The 24338-nt window shown below is 32.7% G+C and overlaps 1 protein-coding gene across 2 annotated transcripts in view; it reads left to right on the top strand.

Annotated features, from left to right (window-relative positions):
* Positions 1 to 24338, top strand: part of LOC122633619 (collagen alpha-1(XVIII) chain) — a 210243-nt gene that overhangs the window by 49205 nt on the left and 136700 nt on the right. For both annotated transcript variants that reach the window (XM_043821724.1, XM_043821712.1), the window contains exons 3-4: positions 17681 to 17946; positions 18153 to 18428. In XM_043821724.1, the coding sequence (XP_043677659.1) occupies positions 17681 to 17946; positions 18153 to 18428 (542 nt within the window). The remainder of the gene's footprint in view (positions 1 to 17680; positions 17947 to 18152; positions 18429 to 24338) is intronic.

Genomic DNA, 24338 nt, shown 5'->3' with positions numbered 1-24338 from the left:
TCTCCCTTTCCCTCTCCCTCTCTCTTTGTCTATGTCTCTCTCTCTCTCTCTCTCTCTCTCTCTCTCTCTCTCTCTCTCTCTCTCTCTCTGTTACATACACACACACTTTCGTTATAAAGACTTTTGTCGATCGCTCGACAAGCGAGAGAGTTCAAAGCTCGATGGGTTATTCCATGTCGACCCCTTTACAAGTACCTTTAAGCCTTTCACTTTCGAATAACACAATTTTCTGGAGCCTTTTGCGGAGTTAATTGCTTCCGATCGCGTGAGAACGCTTTTCGTTGTTACAAATCACTGCACATTGAAGAGAGAGAAAGAGAGAAAGAGAGAAAGATAAATATGGAAAGAGCATATGACAAGAAGAGAGAGAGAGAAAGATAAATATGGAAAGAGTGTACGACAAGAAGAGAGAAAGAGAGAAAGAGAGAAAGAGAGAGAGAGAGAGAGACAGAGAGATAAATATAGAAAAAATAACGACAAAAAGAGAGAGAAAGGACTACGTACAAACTACAAGCGTAATACATTCGAAGTAGCTTTAGGTTCGTCTGAGCCGCATCCATCAAGAAATTTATCAAAATTAAAATAGTTTTCCCTTGACTCGGCATTCTGGTGATCGAAGCCGTCATGCTGCCGGTCAAGCCGGATTTCCTCCGCGCGCTTCGCATAATTTGCAAACCGCAGCTCACCGACCGCAACTCGATATCGGAATCTCGACTTAACTAACTTTGAAAGTTACATGATAAATTAACAAAAAATTTGAAAACACTTTTATATATTAACTTGTTTCAAATAATTTTCGTCTTAATCTTACATTTAAGTGCCTATAATTAATCATTTTTATTTTATATAAATCGATGTTCTGTGTGTGTATCTATATATGTATGTGTGTGTCCTATATTTTTCTATACTGGGTTAGATATTCTAAGGGCTTATAGTACTCACCAAGATGAGTAAAAATGTCTAATTAACATGGATCTTAATATCAACTCTTTCGATGTAAATTAACTTTTATTATTTATGAGCGTTTAATATCGTAAATGAGTCTCTTGGTAACATATTGAATATACGCAGAGGAGTTTGCTTAGAAATGCACTAGTTCAAGGTTGACAAGATAAGTTTATTATGAATATAAGCAAAACTTGTTATTAATGTAATAATGGAATATTTGTACATTTAATATATTGCCAATGGATTTATTTACAATATCGAATGCTTATAAATAATAAAAGTTGATTTACATCGAAAGAGCAAATTTTAGGACCCATGTTATTTAGACATTCTTTTTTACCACTCTGTATACACACACACACACACACACAGACACAATATATATATAATATTATACACAATATAATATTTGGCATTTTTTGTAATATTTTTCAAAGGAAAAATATTGAAAAAATAAAAATAGGTATTATATCATTGTCACCGATAATTATTATCCGATTAATGATATTTAATATATTTTCAACTTTATTAAAGAGCCACATTTCTTTAGAAACTTTCTTTTTCGGTTTCTTCTTTGCATTATGTAAAAGTTTCATATCCTGAAATTTTCATATCGACATTTGATAAAATCGATGAAGTTATGGAATTCTGAGTAAAACACGTTTCAGCGTCGAGAGTTCGAGTTTCGCTACTTGGTATTGCGCGCACGGAAAACTCCCTCTAACAATATTTTGACTTCCACTTGTGCTTTGTCAATGTGGCCGAGAAAGGCTTCTTATAACTTTGATTAATGTTCATAAAAATACGTGATACCTATACATGAGTGATGCCTATTCAAAAGTCCAGAACAACAGTACGTCAATCGTCAAAAATTATTGCATAGATTGTTGCATATACTGTCGACAGAAGCGACACTACATGTTTGCTGTTGATGCTCTCATCAAATATCGATATTGAACGAAATTGCGTTCGGTATTGCGAGTACTAAGATCAAGAGTGCATCGATTCAATTGAAATTCGATACGCAGAACGCAAAGCGAGAATTTTTCGTAGGTACCAACAATCCTCTTCCAATTAAATTCCATGTAATCCCTGTTAAGAGTATCCTATATGATACTAGAATTGATAACTAGAGATAAAGTTAAAAATTGTTTACTTGACAATAGCAATATCATACTTGAAACTGTAAACATGTTTTTCTCAAAACGCTGTTCTCGAAGCCGGATATGATATTTGGAAAATCGAAAATATCAGAAATATAAAAAAATATATAGATGTATAAAAAAATGATATAAAAAAAATGTAAAGATCATTGACGATCTTACTTATTTTCTTTTAAATCAAATTTTACTTTTTAATATTTACTCACTCTAACAGTTTTTCTTTTATAGATTTTTCACGTTTGCATTTCAAATAGTCGTCATTTTCTAAGAGAAAATCGATAGTAAAAATCGAAGAATCGTCAATGATTCGTCTTCGACGTTGTCTTGAATAACTTGAATATTTTGATTTCAAATAGACCATTTCAGCTGGAGAGTATCCGATGTTGAACGTTTCTGAAAGAAATTCATTGTCTGTTGGCAATCATATTTTCTTTTGTTTTTCGATATTTTTAAATAATTTTTTATAAACATCTCGATATATGTATCCTCAAATATAAAAAAAATTTCACTTACATTGATCATTTCTGAGGAAAAAGACTCCAAAATTTGATCTTTTTCTAAAGTTTTTAAGTGAATGATCCCAATAAATCTTTAACTTATTGATTATCGATAATTTCTAATAGTGTTCAATTATAATGGCGTCGAAATAATGGTTACGAATTTTAAATGCTGATATTAGAATCGAAATGGAGAAACTAGGAGGAAAAAGGAAAATCGGATAGTGGAAAGAGCGGAAAAGAGAAAAACGGAAAATGGGACGTAGTTGACGACATCGATTCTGTATTAAGCCTCTGAAATTACACAGAGAACGTTCGCAAAAGACTATGAGGTGCTTCTACTTTGCTCTATCATTTACTTCGGTCTTAGCGACTCCACTAAGATACCATAAATTGGTTCGTGAGATCCGAGGATCGTTGTGTCTAACGATAATTGAGTTTCTTGCGCGTTTAACTCTTACCATAGTAGGTATATATTTTCTAATATTTCTATGTACTTCATTCAGATGTATATTTCGATAAATCGGATCTTTCAGCTTTCAACTGAAAAAAATAAAAAGAGTAATTTTTTATCTTAAATAAAAATTATGATAGTAAAATATTTTATAATTTTTGCATAAGTATTTTTAAAATATTAATATTAATTTTTAACGTCATATTCTACATACAATTAAAATGTTCAAGCGATCATCTTTTAAGCGAAAATCTCTAATGGAAAATTCTCAAAAGCTTTGTTATCTTCTTTTTTATTTCATTAATAACATACGACAATATTGAGAACTTAAACATATATATGGTCAATGCAAAGCTCATAAATTTTCACCTTGGAATTATCATGTTCATTGCAATTTACCTATTCATCTCCTCATCGTGGAGACAGTGAACTTGCACGAGGTCCTTAAAATCGCAGCTCGATAAATTTACGTTTACGACTGGTCCGTTGTTCGAGGACCCATAAAACCAATGTCCATCTTCGACCCGCACAGGGATGAGAAAACGTTCGTTCCTAAGAAAGCGAAGGGAGGGCTCGTTAAATTTGATCGAGCGTAAGGAATTTCGTTAAATTGAAAAATATGAGTCTTCCGGAGTCGACTTCTCTACTTGGTCGATAAAGCTACGATTATTACGCGCGTAACGAAGCAATTCTTTGAATAAAAGTAAGTTGAATTAATAGATATGCGTATTTCTTTTTTTTCGTACGTAAAATAATTTTTAAAATTAAAGAGAATACACACACACACATATATTATATACATATATATTATATATATTATATATATTTTATATATATATATATATATATATATATATATATATAATACCGAGGACATCTATTAAAACAAAAAATACCAGTGTTATAGTAAAATACGATAATAGGGGTATGAAGTCATATAATTTATCTGATAATGTCTTTAATGATATATTAATATTCAAAGTTAATAGAAGTGTAAAGTTGATTGTTTTTACTAATTTAGATTATTGACAAAGAAAAATATGTACTAGTCTTGATCAATCATATTTGCAATTGAAAAACCAAGATAAATGCTGATATTTTTTTCGATTTTCGGTAATATATCGATTTCTCTTCGGTAATATTTGGTACTTATCAATTTCAATAAATAAAATAATTGGCAAAAAATATTTAAAAAATATTAGTTTTAAGTTACTGGTAAAAGATACTGATTAGCCCCTGTGCAATACAAATTAATTTTATTCGAAATTTAAAAATACTTTATATTTTCTGTATTTTATTAATAATATTTAAAACAAATATTTACTTTCAGTATTATATCAATTTATAACAATATTAATTACGAAGCATATGTATCTGATTTAATGAAATTTATTGTTAAAATTATTTCAATTTTCTTTTTATATTAATGTTTCTTTCAATATTTCATTCAATTTTTATATTCAATGTTTCTTTTTATATTAAAAGAATATTTCGTTATCAAAATTTTTAATACATTTCTCATACTTCTTCGCTATCAACGTTATATCAAATCATTAGGATTAGAAACGTGATATGAGAAGAATTGAAAAAAAGGAGAGGGGAGGATACAGCACACGAGAATACCTTCGGGCTAGCCCTCGGACGACAATACCAAGAAGAACGCGTTGAGACTAACCACTCAGACTTGGCCCTAGGGAATCTGTAATAAAGAATATGGACTCTTAGCTGCACCTTTTGTGTGCCATCCGATGCTTCTCGGGCTCGTTTCGAGCCCTTTTCGAGGACGGAGGGCACCGGTACTATTGCCTGCGGCATCATCGGCACTCTTCGTACTACTCTCCGCACGATCAACTACGAAAGGGAAAATCAAATTCTACGAAAGGACTGAGTGGACTACACGTTTCGCGAGCTTTTTCTCTTGGAATGGTGTCACTGTACCATCTGTTTAAATTTTGTTTCGTTGAAAATTCTCTTCTTTTTATTCAATGAAAATTTAAAAGAACCTACCTTATAATCTATAGTATCTTTCTAATCAGTCTTATTCTAAAATTCGATAGTAATTAAACGATCTTTGATTCTTCCGATCTTTCGTTAAATTCCTAGAAATGAGATCGTACCGAAGAAAATTAATTTTTTCTTTTTTTTAATTTGGCAATTAGATGCGTTATTTAACTTTAATATATATTATACTTGGTAGAACATTTAGTGCCTAATTAAATAGGAAGATTTACTTACCTAGCTCTCCTATAACAACACTTTCTCATTATATATACTGTCCTAATTCTACGAATGATTTCCCTTGATATTGCATAGCATGATATTATGTCTTTGCTATTCCAAATGATGCATTGAAAATCGTATTAATTGATTCTCTTGATGACACGATTAAAGTCGAATATTATTCACCTTTCTCAAAGTTTGTTTCTGCCGATTATTTTAATAAATACCTATGGTATTTTATTGTCTACTTATTACTCCATGTTTATCCGATGAAGTTAAATTGAGAGATATTTTTTCTTTTCATTTTGAATGTTTTAATTTCGTGCAATAATGTAACGAGTTTCTTACATATGCAAGAGAAATTACGAAAATCGACGATAGACTCTCGAAGGAAATCAAGGAAGCGTCTTCCGTTGAATCGAGTGTCTAATAACATGAGTTTCTCGAAATGGTAGAGAAGCTTTGCGAACGACAGCAGTATGCTGGTGTAAACGAGCCTCTCACGGAAGGTGTTAATTGGCGAACGAGCACGTTTTCTGTCGCTCTCCTTAAGTAAGGAGAAACCAAGCGTTGCCTAATAGGCTTGCACCTAATTTTCCTTGCCGTTAGTCTGATGCAAAGGACTCTTAAGGATCTTGTTTTACTTGCCATGCGACGATGACGGCACGATATCGACAAACAAAGGTTCTCTCAAAGCAAACTCAGAACGAATCGTTCGACTTTTCAAAAGAAACTTTCGATTCTCTTTTTCGGTCTTTCAAGTGAAATGATAAAGCAATCGCTTTGCAACCTCTTATATTACGATAAATATGATATTATTTGTTTATATGTTTAACCGATTCAATTTTCGTATGAACGCGACTATTTTTGTTTTTAATAAACAAACGATATAAAACGATAAAAAAATATGTAACAAGTTAAATGGAGGTATTATTGAACAAGAGTGAAAAGAAATACGAGGAATTCGTGTTAACATCTCTAACGGATGTATTAATTTTTTCTATCTTTCTACAAATTTTTGTCCATTTTATAACTGTATTTATCTTTCAAACAAGTTTCGAGTTCGAGTAGTCCGCGTTATATTAATATTGTTTATACACGTTATGTTAATATTGGATAAAAATTAAAAGAATTACAAGAACTTCGTGTTAACATCTTAAACGGATGTATTAATCTTTTTTATCTTTCTACAAATTTTTGTTCATTTTATAACTGTATTTATTTTTCGAGCGAGTTTCGAGTTCGGGTAGTTCGCCTTGTATTAATATTGTTTATACACGTTATGGTAATATTAGATAAGAATTAAAAGAATTACAAGGAATTCGTGTTAACCACTCAAACGGACGCTTAACAATCTTTTTTATCGTTTTTATCTTTCTACAAATTTTTGTCCATTTTATAGCTGTACTCATTTTTCGAGGGAGCTTTGAGTTCGTGTGGTCCACGTTTTATTAATAAAAAAACTGTGGAATTTTGACGACGGGTCCTTTCTTTGACGTGCGACAAAATTGGCCGCATCTTCTCTCTTTCTCTTTCTCTCTTTCTTTTTGTTGTTCGATCTTCCTTTTGGAAGGCGTTGGTATTGCGTTCACTCGGCTCGCGTGTCACACGAAATTCTTCTCGGAAGGCAAGACAAAGGATATGTTATAAAACGTGAAAACGTACGAGGGCACCCACCTTTGACTCCGAACCTTTTCTTTCTCTTTATTCTGTTCTTCTTCTTTTACATCTCTCTACGTGCACCCTCACCCTTCGAAAACGACTGATTTACGAGCGAACTTCGAGATGAGCAGCTTCTCTTCTCTCCGTCTGCTCCGAAATTTGCCTGCGTCTCAGAAAGATATTGCAGATCGAACACGAGGGTTCATAAGGGCCGATCGCATGTTTCGATTCTCCTCTTTTTTTTCTCCCAATCGATGGATTATATATTTTTGATCTTTGAAAGATATCTTCTCTGATATTGTAGTTTTTTTCGTGGTATTATTATTTCTACCAAATATAACTTGAATTTATTTCTCTCTATATATATGTATATATTTTTCTTATATCTTCCAACTATTCAAATATATATTTTCATTCGTTAATGGGATATCTAATCAAAATAGATAATTCGATTGCCACGTTAAACATTGAAAGGGAAAAGGTAATTAACTTTTAATGCGTACAATTTTTTAATTTTATTCTAATTGATTTTATTTTTGTACATTTTCCTCTACTCAAAAAATTTCATTGGCTCGTACGATTATATAGAAGAACATACAAACGTAAAAGTCCTTACTTTGTTCTTTCTTTCGCTGTTGAATTTTCTACGTTGCTTCCTTGAGAAATAGAGAACCGATGAGGAGCTGCATTGCGAGAAAAGTGGACGAACCGAAGAAGGCAGCTGTCTTTTCTTTCTAAGTTTTTTGATTAAATCCGTTCTCTGTTTTCCACTTAAAGGAGGAAAAACGGCAGAAGGAAAAACAGATAGGTGAAAGAGAAATGAAGAAAAGAAAAAGAGAGAGAGACAGAGAGAGAGAGAGAGAGAGAGAGACGGAGGTTAGAAAATGTCAACATTCTTGTTTAGATCAGATTGGAAATTGGGCCGAGTAGAGTTCCGAGAGAAATTGAGGAAATCTTTCGTTGATCGTTGATGTATGATAATATCTTCAAAAAAGATCCAGGATTTGCTGAAGACCTTTGTCTCGATTTTTTACTTTGTTACATATTCTATTATATGAAATGGTATTATTATCGTGCTGTACCTTACTCGTTATAAATTATTTCACAGTGTGTAAATGATTTTTTAAAACTCATTTTAACGTTTCTTTTAATTTCAAACAATGAAGATATAAGATATTTAACGTTTAGTTCTATAGCAAGTCTCTTCATAATTTTAATGTATAATAACGAATTGGAGTATTCGAAAGATAAAAACAGTCGATATAACATTTAATATAATTAACAAGTATAAAAGATAAATTTTACAATACACACACACATATATATATATATATATGTATGTATGTTTGTGTTCGTGTGTACGTGTGATAATAATATAATACTTATAAAATTTAATACGTTATAATATAAATTTAATAAATTTTAATTTCAAATTCGAATTGAATGTAATTTAATCTTCAACTTTTAATATTTGAAGTTAAATAGAATTTCGAGTTCGCCAAGAGAAAATAAAAAGATGGAACGAGGAGAGACGTCATAAAAATTATATTTCTTTTTCTCTTTGTAAAACTCTCTTTTCGAAAAAAGCACTGGCAAGGGTCGGAAATTAAGTTCCCGTCGTGTTGGCTACAGCTTTTCAACGTGCTTTACCGTGGCAACGAGAACAACTACTATACCGAGAGAATCTTCTCTTGGTTCGAGCGTGTATGCGCGCGCGCGCACGCGTAAGATCCTCTTGCGATGATTCTTTTCGGTGGTTCCATTTATCATCGACGAGAATCGAGGCGAGAGGCTTTGTATCGTTCCTTCGTAAGAAGCAAGCCGAACAATGGGCCACGGGAAAATAATTGCGAGGATTGCCGTTGGAGCCGTGATGTCGGTCGCCGATATCATCCTGATTGGCTGTACTGCTAGCGTTCCATTTGAGGCTTTCCTCTCGCAAATAAATTTCCTTTCACAATCCATATTAACTACCGAAATATTAAAATTATATATTACTCCTAAGATATTTCATGTAACGTAACTTATTTCGTAAAAATAAATTCTTATTCCAATGGAAACTTCTGCTTAAAGTTTCTTTTAAATAACTATTGTAAACAATTTGTTGTAAAGGAAAAAAAAAAAGAAAAAAGTTCATGCAATATTATGTAGTTGTATGAATAATTGAATCAAATAAATTTTGCTATTTCTTTTCTTCTTATTTTTCTTTCTTGTTTAGTTCTTTTTTTTATATAAACTTATCTTATTATCTTAACATACGAAAGATCTAAGATGACTATGAAACTTTATCATGAATGCAAAATGTTGTTTCATCGTCTCGGATACCCATGTTAAGGTAACGGTGCTTCGGGCAAAGATAGAACATTATTTTAGAATATATAGGTATATATACCTATATATTTTTGATACGTATGTATTGTACCGAAGACACTATCGATATCAAATTTACAGAATGTGTAAGGTTACATAGCGTGCCTTGCATTCAAATATATATGAAAGGAATTTTCATTTTATTGACTGCTTGATTTTCTTGAAATACCTGTTAACGTAACATTATTAAATTAAAGAAAACGAATGAGAGGATAGCATTTTTATTTTATCTTTTTTAAACGTGATATTAAAAGAGATCAAGGAATACTCGTTTATAATACATTTTATACGTCGATCGAGGTATTCCCTTAAGGCTGTTGTAGTAGCATAATTCAGTATCGCACATAATGCAGTGGGACGATGACAGGCATTCCACGTAAAGCTAGATTTATACTCTCTCTTGTGTGCCCATGGGACACTTTCGACCTTTAGTAGCTACGAGGTGTGAGAGAACGGAAAGGATGTACTTGAAATTTTCAAACGTTAACAATAGATGATTCGATAAGATTTCCATGTACATACATGACACATTTTTTCGTCTAAATTATATGTTTAATTGAAAAAAAAGAAAAACTTTATTTCAATCTTGAAGTGATTTCATATCTAACGAGAATTCACTCCAATTACGAATTTTCAATTAATATCTCGCACGTTTCCTTTAGGACTCTTCTCTGCGAGGACGAATTAAGTGTCAGCCTTACTCGAAATTTTGTATTCTCCTCTCTCTCTCTCTTTCTTTTTCTTTCTTTTCTTTCTTTCTTCTCCCGCCGTTGTCGAGTAGAGAAAATGACAAAAGCCGGCCTAAATCAACGAGAAGTTTTACCCAGGAGGCCCTCCAGGGGATTTACACAACGGTCCTCGCGCCCTTTTAGGACTCGAGAAGCCTTCTTGTCTCTTTCTTTCTTTCTCTTTTTCGCGTACCTGCCGTCTCGTAAGTCCGATGCTTGCCTCCTCCTCAGTCGAGAGTACGAGTAAATAAAGGTCTGTTCATGCGTGAAATACCTTGAGGGGAAGGCACCCTATCCCAACCGCGAAATACATGGAAACTCTTGTAACGTGAGACGAAATTGAAGCTACTGTCTCGGTAGCAGCACTACCACAAGCATCTACCATCATCATCGTTATTCTCCCTTTCCGTCGTTATCGAACTTTGTCCGTCCATGCGCGAAAGTAAACTCTCATCTTAACTTGCCTTTTACCGGATAAGTATTCTTCGAAGACCCGACGGAATATGTTTACGTTACACTGTTTTTTCATTCTTGATGCGTCATTTATCTTTAGCTCGATTGTTGTTTCCTTTCTTCGAGAGATCTACAGTATAAATATCTTCCTTAGAGTGATGAGCAATTTTTTGTTCTTCAATGGGCCAATATTGAAAATCTAATATTCTATACCAGTCCCATCGAACGTAATATTAAATACTTTATATATTAATAAAAATATTTTCATTTATGGGATGGTATTTGTTATTTTTGACATAGATTTATTTGGCTTTGATTCTTATCAATCAAACTTTTCGATATTGAGAGATATCTTTGAAATTCTGACTCTGATACAATTTTTTCAGTTGGTTTTTAATCAAGGTGATGACCTTTTTACTTTATCTAATAAAATACAACGTTTCTGCAAGTATTTGGAGGACCGCATGCGGCTGGAAGATCGTAGGTCTGCCAACCATTGCTTTAAATGATGTAAAGATGTTGACGTTTCTTTTTTAATTTTTTTTTTTTTTTATTACCACGAACTCCAGCGTGTACCACCGGTGGCACAAAATAAACTCATCGAGCGACGTGTTCGATCGGTAGCTTACAACTTTAGATATCGTTTTTGCTGTTAATAAAACTGCTTTTCAATAAATTTCTAAAACTAATTCATTATTTAAATATTTAAGTAATTATATAATCTATAATTAATAAAATAACATAATTTATTTTTATATATTTTTGTAAAACATTTCAAATATAATGGTGGCAGATTTTTACGAAGAGCTGCCTCATGGAGTAAAATACAAATACCAGCGTCGACGTTAAACGTATCATATTGCTTTACTTACCTCTTTTAAAAAAAGAATATAAATTTTTTTATTATTAATGTTCAATCATTTATGATCATATAGAATCCTTTTCTTTCATAGAAAATGTAATATTACACTTTTAATGAAAGGTGGTAATAAATTAAAGACAATAGTAACAAGTTCCTATCCCTTATTTAATCTTTCATTGCTTCGAAAGGCGTCAATGTAATTATTAAAATTTTATATCACTCAAGCGTACTCGTTTTACGGGAAACCCGTATGAGCTTTGATTTCGACAGCTCGTTTAATTGTAGTTCCGTTGCCAATTAACGCTTTCGCGGCATCACAGCTATTTCGATCTAAACTGGAGAGGGAGAGGAGAGACAGAGAGAGAAAGAAGGAAGGAGACAGACAGACAGAGTTGAGTTCTGAAACAATTAACGTAACTTTCCGAGTAAATAAAAGTCTGCAGCATCTGTCCGCCGGCTTTGAAGCTGGAAGAAGTTTCTTCAGCTTGCGGAAGCCTTCCCTCGAATTTGTCTTGTTCTTTCCTCTCTCTCTTTCTCTCTCTCTCTCTCTCTCTCTCTTTCTCTCTCTCTCTCTCTCTCTCTCTTGTCAAGCACAACAAAGGCCATGGAAGCGGATACAAGTTTGTTGAAACAGGATAACGTTGAGGGGATTATAAGAAGAGTGATAAGGAAAGATGAGCCCGACAAGGTGGATAAGACAAAGTAAAATGTAACGTGGATCATGCGAGAAATTCTACATCACGAAAGACTTGTCTCCCTTCTCGGATAAAATAACATTCTCTCTTTTTCTCATCGTACTGCAAATAAATCGATCCTTAAAACGGACAGGAAAATTATTCATTTGTGTCAGCGATATAAGTAAATAAAGACGAGATAATCGATCAGATACGACGTCATAAATTCGACGTATTTAAAAATTATTCGATTTTTTTATTCTTGAGGGTTTATATAGAATTTATTCGTCAGTTTAATATAATATGTCTATGACATACAAATTAAAATCGTTTAATCATCGTGAATCAAAAAACGGAGCAATAACAGTTTAATGGAATCAATACTATTTGTGTTTTATATTTGTAGGATAAAATGTTTTATAAAAGACTGATCGAAGTAGAGAAAGCCCATTCTCGTTTATTGGCCGAATTGGATAGTAAAGTAGATACGTAGGTAACTGGACGGACCAGACAGCCTTCCTGGCGCCATCTGTACGGGAGAATAGAAAGTAAAGCAATGTCTGGTAAAAACGCTCGATTACTACTGAAAGAGAAGATTCCGCCATGTCACAGGGCGGCAGCTTTCAAAGAAGAGAAAGAAAAAGAGACAGAATTTTCTCTCTCTCTCTCTCTCTCTTTCTATCGTAAACGGTAGTTCGCAGAAAAATTTCTTTCAAACTCGATTTCTCCCTAGCTCCCCATGGATGTCGTCTTGAACCGTTGCATCTGTTTTTCTTTCCACCTAAGAACGTTTTCCCGACGATTACTCGCGGCCCTTTTCGAAGCAAAACTCCGACCGCAATCTCTCCTAATCTGATTTCGTTTACAGCTTTTACCATCCGTTCGCTAGCTCGCTCGTTCGCGACTTTTCAAAGCGTACTTTCGACTTTTCCGCAGCTCTCGTTCGTCGTTGTTTCTTTTGCCATTCAACTTTTCTTTTCTTCTTCCGTTCGAAGAGAATTTACGAAAAGAAGTAAAACCCACGGGAAACGCGTGCACTTCTAAAGATTGAAAGGAGTTATCTCGGAGGTAAAGCAAAAAAAATTTTCCATTATAATGATCGAAAGTGTATTTTAATTTTTTTTGTTTTCTATAATATAAAGAGACACGAAGAGACACAATTTATCTCATTAAACGTTTCTCGAAGAAATCTATATTTGTTAGTCTGATAATAGTTACAATACTGGTAGAACATAGATCTCAGTTATAACTGTAATAATTCTGATTGCTCTCCATGATTATAAGATAAAGAATGTAATTAATATCGAAGTTTTGACTAATCAGTTAATTTTGTTGAGACTACAGACGTATCTTCATAAATATAATTATCTCAAAGTATGCAGCATGTCTAAGCATGAAGGAAGATAATTAATAATGTGTTATAAGAAACGATGAATGCAAGTGTTGCTTCAGATGTACGAAGAGTGTGTGTGTCTGACTATGATGTTATTCGAAGTAAGAAAACTGTGAATAAACAGAGTGACAGATGTTGTCAATAGTTTTTATTAGTCACTTCGTCCGTTACTACTTTCTTACAATGAAACGAAAGTAGGTGTTTTTCGCATAAAGTATAGTCGGAGAAGTCGTGGGAAATTATTTTCTATGAGTTTCCAACGTTGATAAAATTTCAGTTTACTTGGTTTCGTGTTTGATGAATCGTATTCATTTATCGATTTTACATGCTATCTGTAGGAATAAAAATTTGTATCTTTCTTAGAAACTTTCACAATCTTTCAAAAGTGACGATGAGTCTCAAGAATCAGAATTCTCGAAAGACGTTGCACTTCTCGGAATGATAACAAATGATTCGGGTAAATAAGAGAAAAAGTTGGAGTCGTTGATGTGGCAGTGCCAGTTTCGTGTCTACTCGATGCTTTCAAACTTTCTGATGGAAAAATCTTTTTTTTTTTTTTTCTTTTTTTTTTCCTTTATATCTTTTCCTCTTTCTCTATCTTTCCTTTTGCTTGTTCCTTATTGGAAGAACTTTCTATCGTAGAGCTTTCGTAGTTTGAGATTTCGATATTAAATGTAAGAAAAAGAAAAATATTCTTTAACTTACTTTTGGAATGTCAATCCAGCCTTTTGCTCTTTTTATGAAACTGTCGGTAGAAGCGGATAAATTAAAAGTAGATCCTGCGATATTGTGAAGCGACAATACGATAAAAAGTTCTCTCATCGAAAGGACGGTTTGAATAAGTAAGACATATTTCAATAATCTTCTATCTTTCATTTTCTTAACCCCGAATAATAATCTTTTATATGAGAAATAATTTTTTATTTCCTATTATTAAGATTAAAAATAGAAAATAAATAATATTGATCATATACGTATATTTGTTATATTAACTTTTTTCTCTAGGTCCATCTCGTGAATTCGATTTTTCAAAAGAAAAATGTCCTTTTTACTTAAAGTGCCTTATATGCTAAGATACAAAATAAGAAATAAATAATATTGATCGTATATTTGTCATCTTAACTTTTTGTTCTCTAACATCTACTTCTCGTGAATTCAGTTCTTCGAAAATAAAAATGTTATTTTTACTTGAAGTGCCTTATATGTATGAATGAAGAGAATTTTCTTTGATCTTAGAGAACAGTCAAGTTGCATGAAACGTTCTTATTCGTTGCATACGATTGATCTACCGAATTAAAATGTACGACGATCGACTCGCCGTCGTGGAAACGAGTCTCCCGTGGAAATTGTGCAAAAGCGCTGCCTCGCTGAACCGAAGAAAAGCTTCGTCCCACGGGAAAGCTCTGGAAACTTGCTGAAACGGAAGAGTGCTTCGTACCGTCGGCGTCGGTATCCTATTATCCTATTTCGCCTGCGTAACGGACGTACATATAGATAATACGTATAGCTGAATTGCATCGAGCGTATATGTACTGTGTCGTTTGTCGCCGTGATTTTGCGAAATTTTGAAATATCAACGTGAAAGTGTGTACTTTTTGCCGGGCGAAAAGTTGAAATGGATTCTTGGTATGAAAATTTTGGTTAGCGTTCAACGGACCGGATTTTATTTCATTTATTTTAACGCAACCGAAACAGAGAATACATTTTGTATTCTTTTTCCTTGTTTAACTTAACGGTTTTAAATCTGCTTTGTACCTATGTTAAAGATACGTACGACATAGTTAAGGATAATTGGTAATAAAATATAATTTAATCGGAAATATAATTACCAAAGGAACTAATTATTTTGCATGTACTTTATGTTTTATATTATATATAGCAATATATACGTAACGGATCATCGGAGAAAGCTCTTGTACTTGTGGCGTATGTATATGATGTTCTCTGGCTTTAGCCGTGTTGTATTCGCTCGTGTAAATCACTTTCCGCATACATCAAACTTTGGATGTAACATATTGTTCTGAAATGTGGAGAAACGAGACGTGCTCAACATGCAATACGATATTTCGAAGTGAATAATTATTCGAAAGGTGTTCTTGCTTCGGTTCCCTCTCTCTCTCTGTCTCTCTCTTTACCTCCCTCTCCCTCCCTCTCTCTCTCTCTCTCTCTCTCTCTCTCTGTTTGTTCTGATTTTGTTTTCTATCGAGTAATATTCATATTTTATAGAATGTCATATATCGAAACACATATATGATAAAAGAAAACAAGTAGAACGATGGTAGATATTGCATTCGTACTTTGTAAGAAGATAAGTATATTGTAAAGATGAATATAAAAGAAAATAATGATAAATACGAGGAAACGACGAATAGAATAAAACAAAGGAAAGGGAAGAACAATTTTCGACTGATCGCTTGTTTTTAAACATAAAGGGAAATTTACACGTGATAAAACTTGGTCGATGAAATGCGAAGTAATCATCTTATACAAAAATTATCAGAAACGAAGGTAGAAGAGAAAATTATTTTATAATTAGATTCGTTAATAAGTTTAAATGATTTTTCTTTATATTTCTACAACGATTAGATTCATAAATTTGTATACTTTGATCTGATTTTTTTTCTTTCTTTGATATAAGCTCAATTATGGATTTAGAAACAATGCCTTTCTTTGCGATAATTTCAATATGACATGGAGGAATATATCAGGAAAATATGTAAGTGGAGGAGTTTACAAACCCTGTTTGTGCCAGCGATCAAGTCTCCGGTTGGACAAATAGCTCATCGAGCATTAAAATCTTTGATTTCTCTGCCATTTTATATAAATATATAATTATTAATTCTAAATAATTTGTAAATATATATATATATATGAATTATAAATATAGATGATATTAAATATACACGATATAAATATAAAAAACGACATAACAAAAATTTTGATAGAAATCAAACATCTTTGTCATTTTAAAAGTGGTATCGATTTACAAATGTAAAAAAGAATTAAAATTGAAGATTTAAATTTTGGTTAGAATTTATCTATAAATAGATGCAAAATTAGTGAAATAAAAAAAAATATAAATTTTCCAATAAACGAACTACTACGTTTTTACTATATCGAATTTTTTAAAAGTTACTTGCTAATTGAACGTGTAGGTCGAGCTTACTGCGAGGTAATAAATATCGATTATCGGTGTTCTCGCTTACGTGGCTGTGTATCGCATGACACAAGTGCATATGATATATGACATAAAATGGTTCTGTGTGTCCGCTAAATTATTAAATACCAAATCATCGAGGGAACGTTATATTTCATCATTATAGATCGTTGTTGGCGTTAAATAACACGTCATTTTACGTACCGACACCGAATGTCAAAATAATTGAGATATTCGATACCTCAAAATATCCAGGAGCTGAGAAGCACGAATAATGCTTCCAAGTATAATACTTATAATAAAAATAACAAATAGTAGTAATATCGATTCTAATTAACTCAGAAAATTTTCACGTATAAGTTTCAGCCAATTATTATGTTGCTATTCTGTCAAACGGTTTATTAATTTTCATTTTTATATAATTAATATTTTCACAGAATGCCTATAGGCCGTTAGCATTTCGTATTTTAAGAAATGATACGGTCGTTAAAGAATTCCTTATGGAGTATTCAAACGAAACGAATATTTCTCTAAAATAATATTCCAGTTATTTTCAGAGTTAATTGTGTTTTATCTCTTCGACATGTTTTCAGTTGAATTTGAGTATCCTCATTGAAGAACGGCATGTATGAATACACGAATAAGTCGTGAACAGTCCATCGTATTAAGTGATATAGTTACGGTGATATATTATTTCGCGATCCTTTAACTACTTTGAAACAATCTGTATGAAATAAATGCGACATAAATGTTACCATTATATTTTTGATATTGTGAATGATCAAGAGAAAGATAAAATTTATTTCAAAGAAATTTTCGTCGTAACATTATTGAAAATGAAATGTGTAAAGAGATCGATCGTATTAATGACCTCTGATGGAAAATGAATGATTTCAATTTATTGTAGAAATTGTATTTACTAAGTACGATTGCGAAAGAGAACGAAATAATTAACGTTGAATATTAATATCGAAATATGTCGTCCTTCTATATTTGATTGCTTTACTTCAACGATTATTAATTAAATTGATTCCAACCTTCTAATTTTTTGTTCTTTTTCATTTATTAAACTATAACAATATGTAATTGTCTATTTCAGAAACAGTTTATGATCTGCTCGTAACTACGGTGACACCGACGGATGACCTCAATTTTTATATCGATGATGGCCTCGACGGATTTCCGGCTTTTGGTTTCCGACCTGGATCTGAAGTGAAACAACCCTATAGACTCTATCTTCCTGAGAAGTTGCCGGCCGAGTTTACTCTGTTGGCTATTTTTAAGCCGATTTCCTTTCGGACTAGCTACCTCTTCGCAGTTCTCAATCCCTTTGAAACTGTTGTGCAATTGGGCATTCGAATTTCGGTAATTCTGAATAAGTATATTACAATAGTGACGTTTTATCTCTTTTTTCATTTTTTAATATTTAGTCTTTTAATCATTTCCATAACATTTTAATGAATCTAAATAATCTAAATAATAATATTTAAAATTGAAACCTTCTCTCTTAATATATGAATAAAATTTTGATAATATTTTTTTTAACCTGTTTTCTTCTTTTTTTTTTGAAGGATGGTCCAGGTTCTAATCAGAATATTTCGTTGGTCTACACGAACTCCGATGAGCATTCCCATTCGGAGGAAGTTGCCAAATTCACCGTTCCAAAGTTGACAAAGAAATGGTCTAAGATCGTCATCAAAGTGTCCATTACCGATGTCACCTTATATCTGAATTGTCATGAGATGGCTAGGCAGAAGGTTACCAGGATTCCCTTGGAATTAGTTTTTGACACTGCCAGTACACTTTACATGGCTCAAGCTGGACCACATATTCAAGAGAGATACGATGTAAGTAATTTGAACATTATTGAATTATTTATTTTTGAAATCGATTTCGAAATTTACAGCAATCAAGAATTTTGTTTCAATGTGGAAAAATTATCATAGAATATTCTTATTACATTACAAATTACTTTCTAACGAATTAAAATAAATTTCAACAATTTTTCCACCTCGAAACGAATATACCTGTTATAGTTTTAACTTCCTTTCTTTAAAATTCACGAGTCTGGTCGCAACGCGTAAATCTAAATAAAAGATTCAAGATGACAATGATCTACAATAAAAAGTGAGTAAATCCTCGTACGTAGGGATAGAGTGAAATCTCCAGACGAGAAACATTTAAATTTGCATGAAATAATACATTTAAAAAGGGATTTGTAAAATAATAAATATAATATATAATACATTTAAAAACTGGAAGAAAACGTAGGTAAAATTTCATTATTTTCTTTTTTGTTTGCTCAGTTATATTTGTAATATTCTTACAGTTTGGTTAAGTTCTATTATTATTCTCGTAAGAATAGATGAATCGAATCGAAACGAAAAATAAAAATCGACGAATTTAACAACGTCACTTATCAGACTCTTCGAGATTTGCTATAAAATACATCCATTCACGAACTTCAAAAAATTCTCTTTAAAGTCTTGTCTTGTCAAAAATTGAATGATCGATGAATAAAGATTATCGATTTTATTGTGTCGAACAAACCGCGAGAACGAAGTTGGATCGTTCGTTAAAATATTCATTTTTGACGTTATATATATAAAATATTCACCTTTCATATATATATAGCCGTATATATTATAAATTTACTGAATAAAACCCAATCAATTTTTTTAAATAAAATATTTAATATTTCTCTCTTTATCGTAATTTGTCATCAATTTGTGTTCAAAATTTATTTAATTGAACGAATATTAAAGTAAAAGCTCGCGAAAGGATTGAAATATTACATAATATATTAAAAATGCATAAAATACAGGATTAATAATAAGCATATGCAAAACATTTTGTAGAGTAACAATTAATCGTTAAACGTGACTTCATTGGCTTTGCAGAGTGTCACGAGGCTATCCATGATGATTTAATCCGTACAATAGTCGATAGGAAACGCGTTAATGGTAACGCCGCGAGTTATCTAGCTATGACAATTAGTTTCTATTTGAGACGCATTGTGATTCTCGAGTAAATGGCCGCGCTTTAAACAGTGTACAAGCTCGGTCGTACAAATGATTCATGCGAAACCTTTGTTAATTAGTTGCCACTGGTAATTGTTGCAACGTGGCTCTGGTCAACATTTTGTTATAATTACATTATGTTCTATTGGTGCGACGAAATGCTACAGTAGTGGCACCATAATTAATAGGATACATTCGCACGACGAATTTGACCAGACTTGCCATATTTTAGTCTACCAATCGATCATTTCTTTCACCCACGGTATTAACATTAAATCCGTACCACCTGCGTTTAGATATGTCAAAAAGCGGAATTAATTTTCCACCATTTCTTACCAGAAACATTAATCTTCGTTTAATCGATCTCGTTATTACGAATCGTTCTCTCGTAATATATTTTGCAGAGAGCAGATGAAAACCGAATTGTCAGTGTTTATCAAGTTGTTTATCCGAATATTTTACGGGTAAATACATTACACTGATCTAAATTCGTATATCAGCCAGTGTTATGTAGGTGTATTAATTCAATTTGAAAAGAAATCCAGATTTCTTCTTCTTTCTCTGTTTCTTCTTTTTTTTATTATTACTATTACTCTTGCTCTTGTTTTTAAATTATTTTTACTGATGCCGACGTTGATACTGCGGTTTAAAATATAGATGATTCTTTTTCTAGTCAGTTATCGGAAACAATCGATGTCAATATTTATACGTATTGGACTATCGATTTTCTCAAAAATATTCGGGAAAAGATTAGAATTTCGTTTTAGATATTATATATATATATATAAGTATATATATATATCCTCGTGAATTACAAGTTAATAGTTTATACGAAATTCCCTTTTTTTCTTTTTTATCATCAAGGGATTTTCCAAAATCTCCTTTCATTTTTTCATTCCTTCCACCGTAAAATCTGAGCAATTAAAAGTGCAAAATTCGTTTAAGCTTTCGAGCTTTGTAACTCGGCAAAATGGAAATTAAAAAAAGAAAAAACAATCTACATATCCGTTCCCAATAAAAATTCAACGCATTCTGCGTGAATTGGAAAACACTTAGCTTTAAACCGTCGTTTCAAACGAATTGTGAATTTAATGATCCAAACAAAATCTAATGTAGAAAGTTTGGAAATTTTTGAAATTTTCTATAAGATAATGGAACAAAAACTGAGTAATTACAATATTATGAGAAGTATAATTATTAATTTAAATGAACTAGGAAAAGTTTCGATATGTTTTTTAACTCAGATAAAATCCGACTTTTCTTTTTCCTCTCTCAAGCATGCCACGTTTTGAGGCAATAAAATCGAACAGAATTTACGAGCCATGCGATCGTTTGCACTAGTAACGAAACGAAAGTATAGAAGAGAACGAGAGAGGAAGAGTGAGAGACGATAACATCGATATTTCGATTTTCATTCAATGACCAACGTTATATCACCCTTTTAATTAACTCACACCTGTTTTGTTTTTTTTTTTGGTTTCCTTGTTCCCTCGTGTTTTACATACACCTATGCTCTTGTTTTGCTTTTCGTGAGAAAGAAAAATGTTAATATCATTTCAAACATTGTTTTCATAAAGTTCGCGGGAACATTTCTGTGTAGATCAAAGAAAGCTCTCTTCCTTGTTTTTCTTCTTCTTCCGTTTCTTTCTTTATTCTTTTTTTTTATATTTGTTCGTTTGTTTTTTCTCTCGTTGGATTTATGTTCATAAAAATTATAAGCATACTAAAAGAAAGTAAAGAATGAAATTATACGAGAGGTATAAACGCGAGAAACTCGAAATGCCTCCATTGCAGCGTGTCCTTTTAGTGTCACGATACGTCCGTACGGTGAACGTATCGACGCATCAACAGGAATATCGTTCAATTTGTGGCGGATTATTTGAGCGAATAAATCGGCCGGGCGTACCGATTAATTTCACTCGTTGGAATTGATATTTTCGCCATGGCTCTGACGCTTTTAATTTACCTACCTTCGCGTACACCTTGTTTTATCCGATTTCCCATTATCTTGTTTTTTTTTCTTTTTTCAATAATGATACAAAAAGAAGAAGAAAAATATTGATATCGTTGTTACTAGATAGCAAAGTGGATAAATTTATAAAAAAAGAAAGATAAAAATAGAGAGACAGTAAGTACCTGTTATGATTGAAATTATTTTTGAATTTCTCTCTCTCTCTCTCTCTCTCTCTTTCTCTTTTATTTTTTGAGAGAGAAGATAATCTTCCGTTTTTCTTTAAAAACACTTAAAATCGAGCCATCAAACGTGTTAGCTTCGCAAATTCATTTTTTCTCTTTCTCTCTGACATCAACCGAGTAATGTTGTTCCTTCGGGATGATGTTATCGGTTGTTTGCCAGTGTTCCCATCTCGTAGCTTCTCGTCCTTCGCCTCTCTGACTCTTAGCGATCTTCCTTTTCCTCCTCTCACGGTTGACTTCTTGATGTCTTTTCGGAATAACAACGGGAACACCAGGGAGAAAAGTTTTGCAGTCGTTCGAGCTCGCACGAATCGCAACTTCTCTCTCCACGCGGACTAATCTCTATAAATTGAGAGAACGTGGCACCATCGGAAGTAAGGAAGGAAGGAAGGAAAGAAGAAAGGAAAAGGAAGAAAAAGGAGAAGGACTTCGAACGATAGAATGACAACAAGCAGAGCTTGCATATTTTATATTCGACGTGATATGCTTGGCCGAGTTTTCATAAAACTTAACGTGCTTAGTCTGTTTTTTTTAATTAAATGTTGAATCGTTCGACATTACTGTAAAGTTTACTTAACTTGACATGTGTATACATACACACGCACATATATATATATTTTATATGTATATTTAGATATGTATATACGTATTTGTTTGTGTGTGTGTGTGTTTATATATATATATATATATATATATATATATATATATTTGTCACGCAAGAGCAACATAAAAGTTGACGAAGCAAACGATCTTCCGAGAAAAGCAATGACGACATTTTAGCCTCTCGATGAGATTGCTTTCGAGGAAATACGTGGTCTCGATCTTTCGTCTTCGAAGAAGACAACTTTTCTTCCCTTGGCATGATATAGATTTTATTATAATAATGCAATATATTCGAACAAGAGGGATACTTGTTCTATCGAACGAAGTATTTCCACACACATGTAGATATTTTATTTTCTTCATATATAGTCATCAAATCGCATGGTCGATGAAATTGCAAAATACGCTCGGTCGAATGATAAAGGAAACAGGAAAAATATTTCCAAATAGAGAGAGAGAGAGAGAGAGAGAGAGAGAGAAATTAGAGTGTAACAAAATTGAATATTCTTAGACTTTTCTTTTTATAAAAAATGATTAACTCTAATTGCAAAGTATATAAAATTAATTCAAGTAAGGATAATTCTTTATTATTATTATTATTATCATTTTTCTTTTTAATTATCACCGATCTATATTTGAAACTCGAGTATATATCTTATCTATTTAAAAAGCTCAATGTGTTTGGCTGTTTGTATAACTCGACGCATAGTGTACGACGTGCTGCGGAAGAAGGCGAGGATTAAATAAAGAACGAGAGACCGGATGCGATTCATGCTTCACCACTATCCGTACCACTACCATCAGCATCACCAAGGCTACCACCTCACCACGTACTTACGTTATACCGAGTCACACTCCACTTCCTCGCTGTTTCTCTTCTCTCAAGTTAAGCGCTTCTGCTTTTTAATAAGCACTCTTACGCTCGAAATTACGAGCACGTTTCAGACCATTAATCAACGACGACACTGTGTACCTTATTTTCTAATCCTTTCTCTCTTTTCTTGTATTTTTGTTTTTCTTTCTGTCTTTCTTATTTTTTCTTTTCTCTTCTTTTTATTTATTTTTTTTTTAACTCTCGAAATACACACTCGAGCAAGTCGAGAAAGATCCAAGCTTCTTTCTCGAAGTTTAACGAGGCAATATTTGTAGTAAGGAAAGTATCCTACAAACGGGATACCCATTGTATCCCCGTAGCAAACGACATATAATAAATTTTCTCGTTGAAAGCTGGCTATTCGAGTGTATAGTATAATTTATTCGAGGCGACAACTGAGAGAGAGAGAAAGAGAGAGAGAGAGAGAGAGAGAGAGAGAGAGAGAAAGTGGGAAAAGATGAGAGAATTAAAGGGAATTCTCTCTCTCTTTCTCTCTTTCTCTCTTTCTGTTTCAAGACTTTCTTCCTTCGTTCGAGTTTCCCCTCCTTTTCAAAGTCATTTGAATTCTCGCCTTCGATCTCTCTAATTCTCAGCATCGTACCGTTATTCCAAGAGTACCGTCATTGATGCTGGGATAGGGAGCCGTACAGGAGTTCCCTTCGTACTTTTCCGTGCGCTGAATCGAGAACCGCATCAATTAATTTACGAGTGTGATTTCCGCTTGCCGTCGTACGATCACTTCGTGTGTAACCAACGTTCCAAGCTTTCGATCATTCTACCTACCTAACTTTCATCCATGCGTAAACACTTTATATACAGATAAATAACGCCTATGGAAATAACTTCTGAAAGTATTTTTCTCGTTGAGTTAAAAAGAGAACGCTCGATAAAATTGATACGACCATTTCCTACCTTATCGATAATCTTCTATTCAGTCTTTATCATATTATTTAATCTCTTTTCATCTTACATATGTAGTTTTAAAAACTAAAGGAAGAATTTTCTTAAAATTCGATACGGCCGATGGTTTCTACAATTTCATTGGTTTTTCTTTTAATTACCTT

The sequence above is a fragment of the Vespula pensylvanica genome, chromosome 1 (genome assembly GCF_014466175.1).
Source record: "Vespula pensylvanica isolate Volc-1 chromosome 1, ASM1446617v1, whole genome shotgun sequence".
Lineage (NCBI taxonomy): Eukaryota > Metazoa > Arthropoda > Insecta > Hymenoptera > Vespidae > Vespula > Vespula pensylvanica.
Note: the sequence above shows the minus strand (reverse complement) of the source record. Positions and strands in the feature narration are given on the sequence as shown.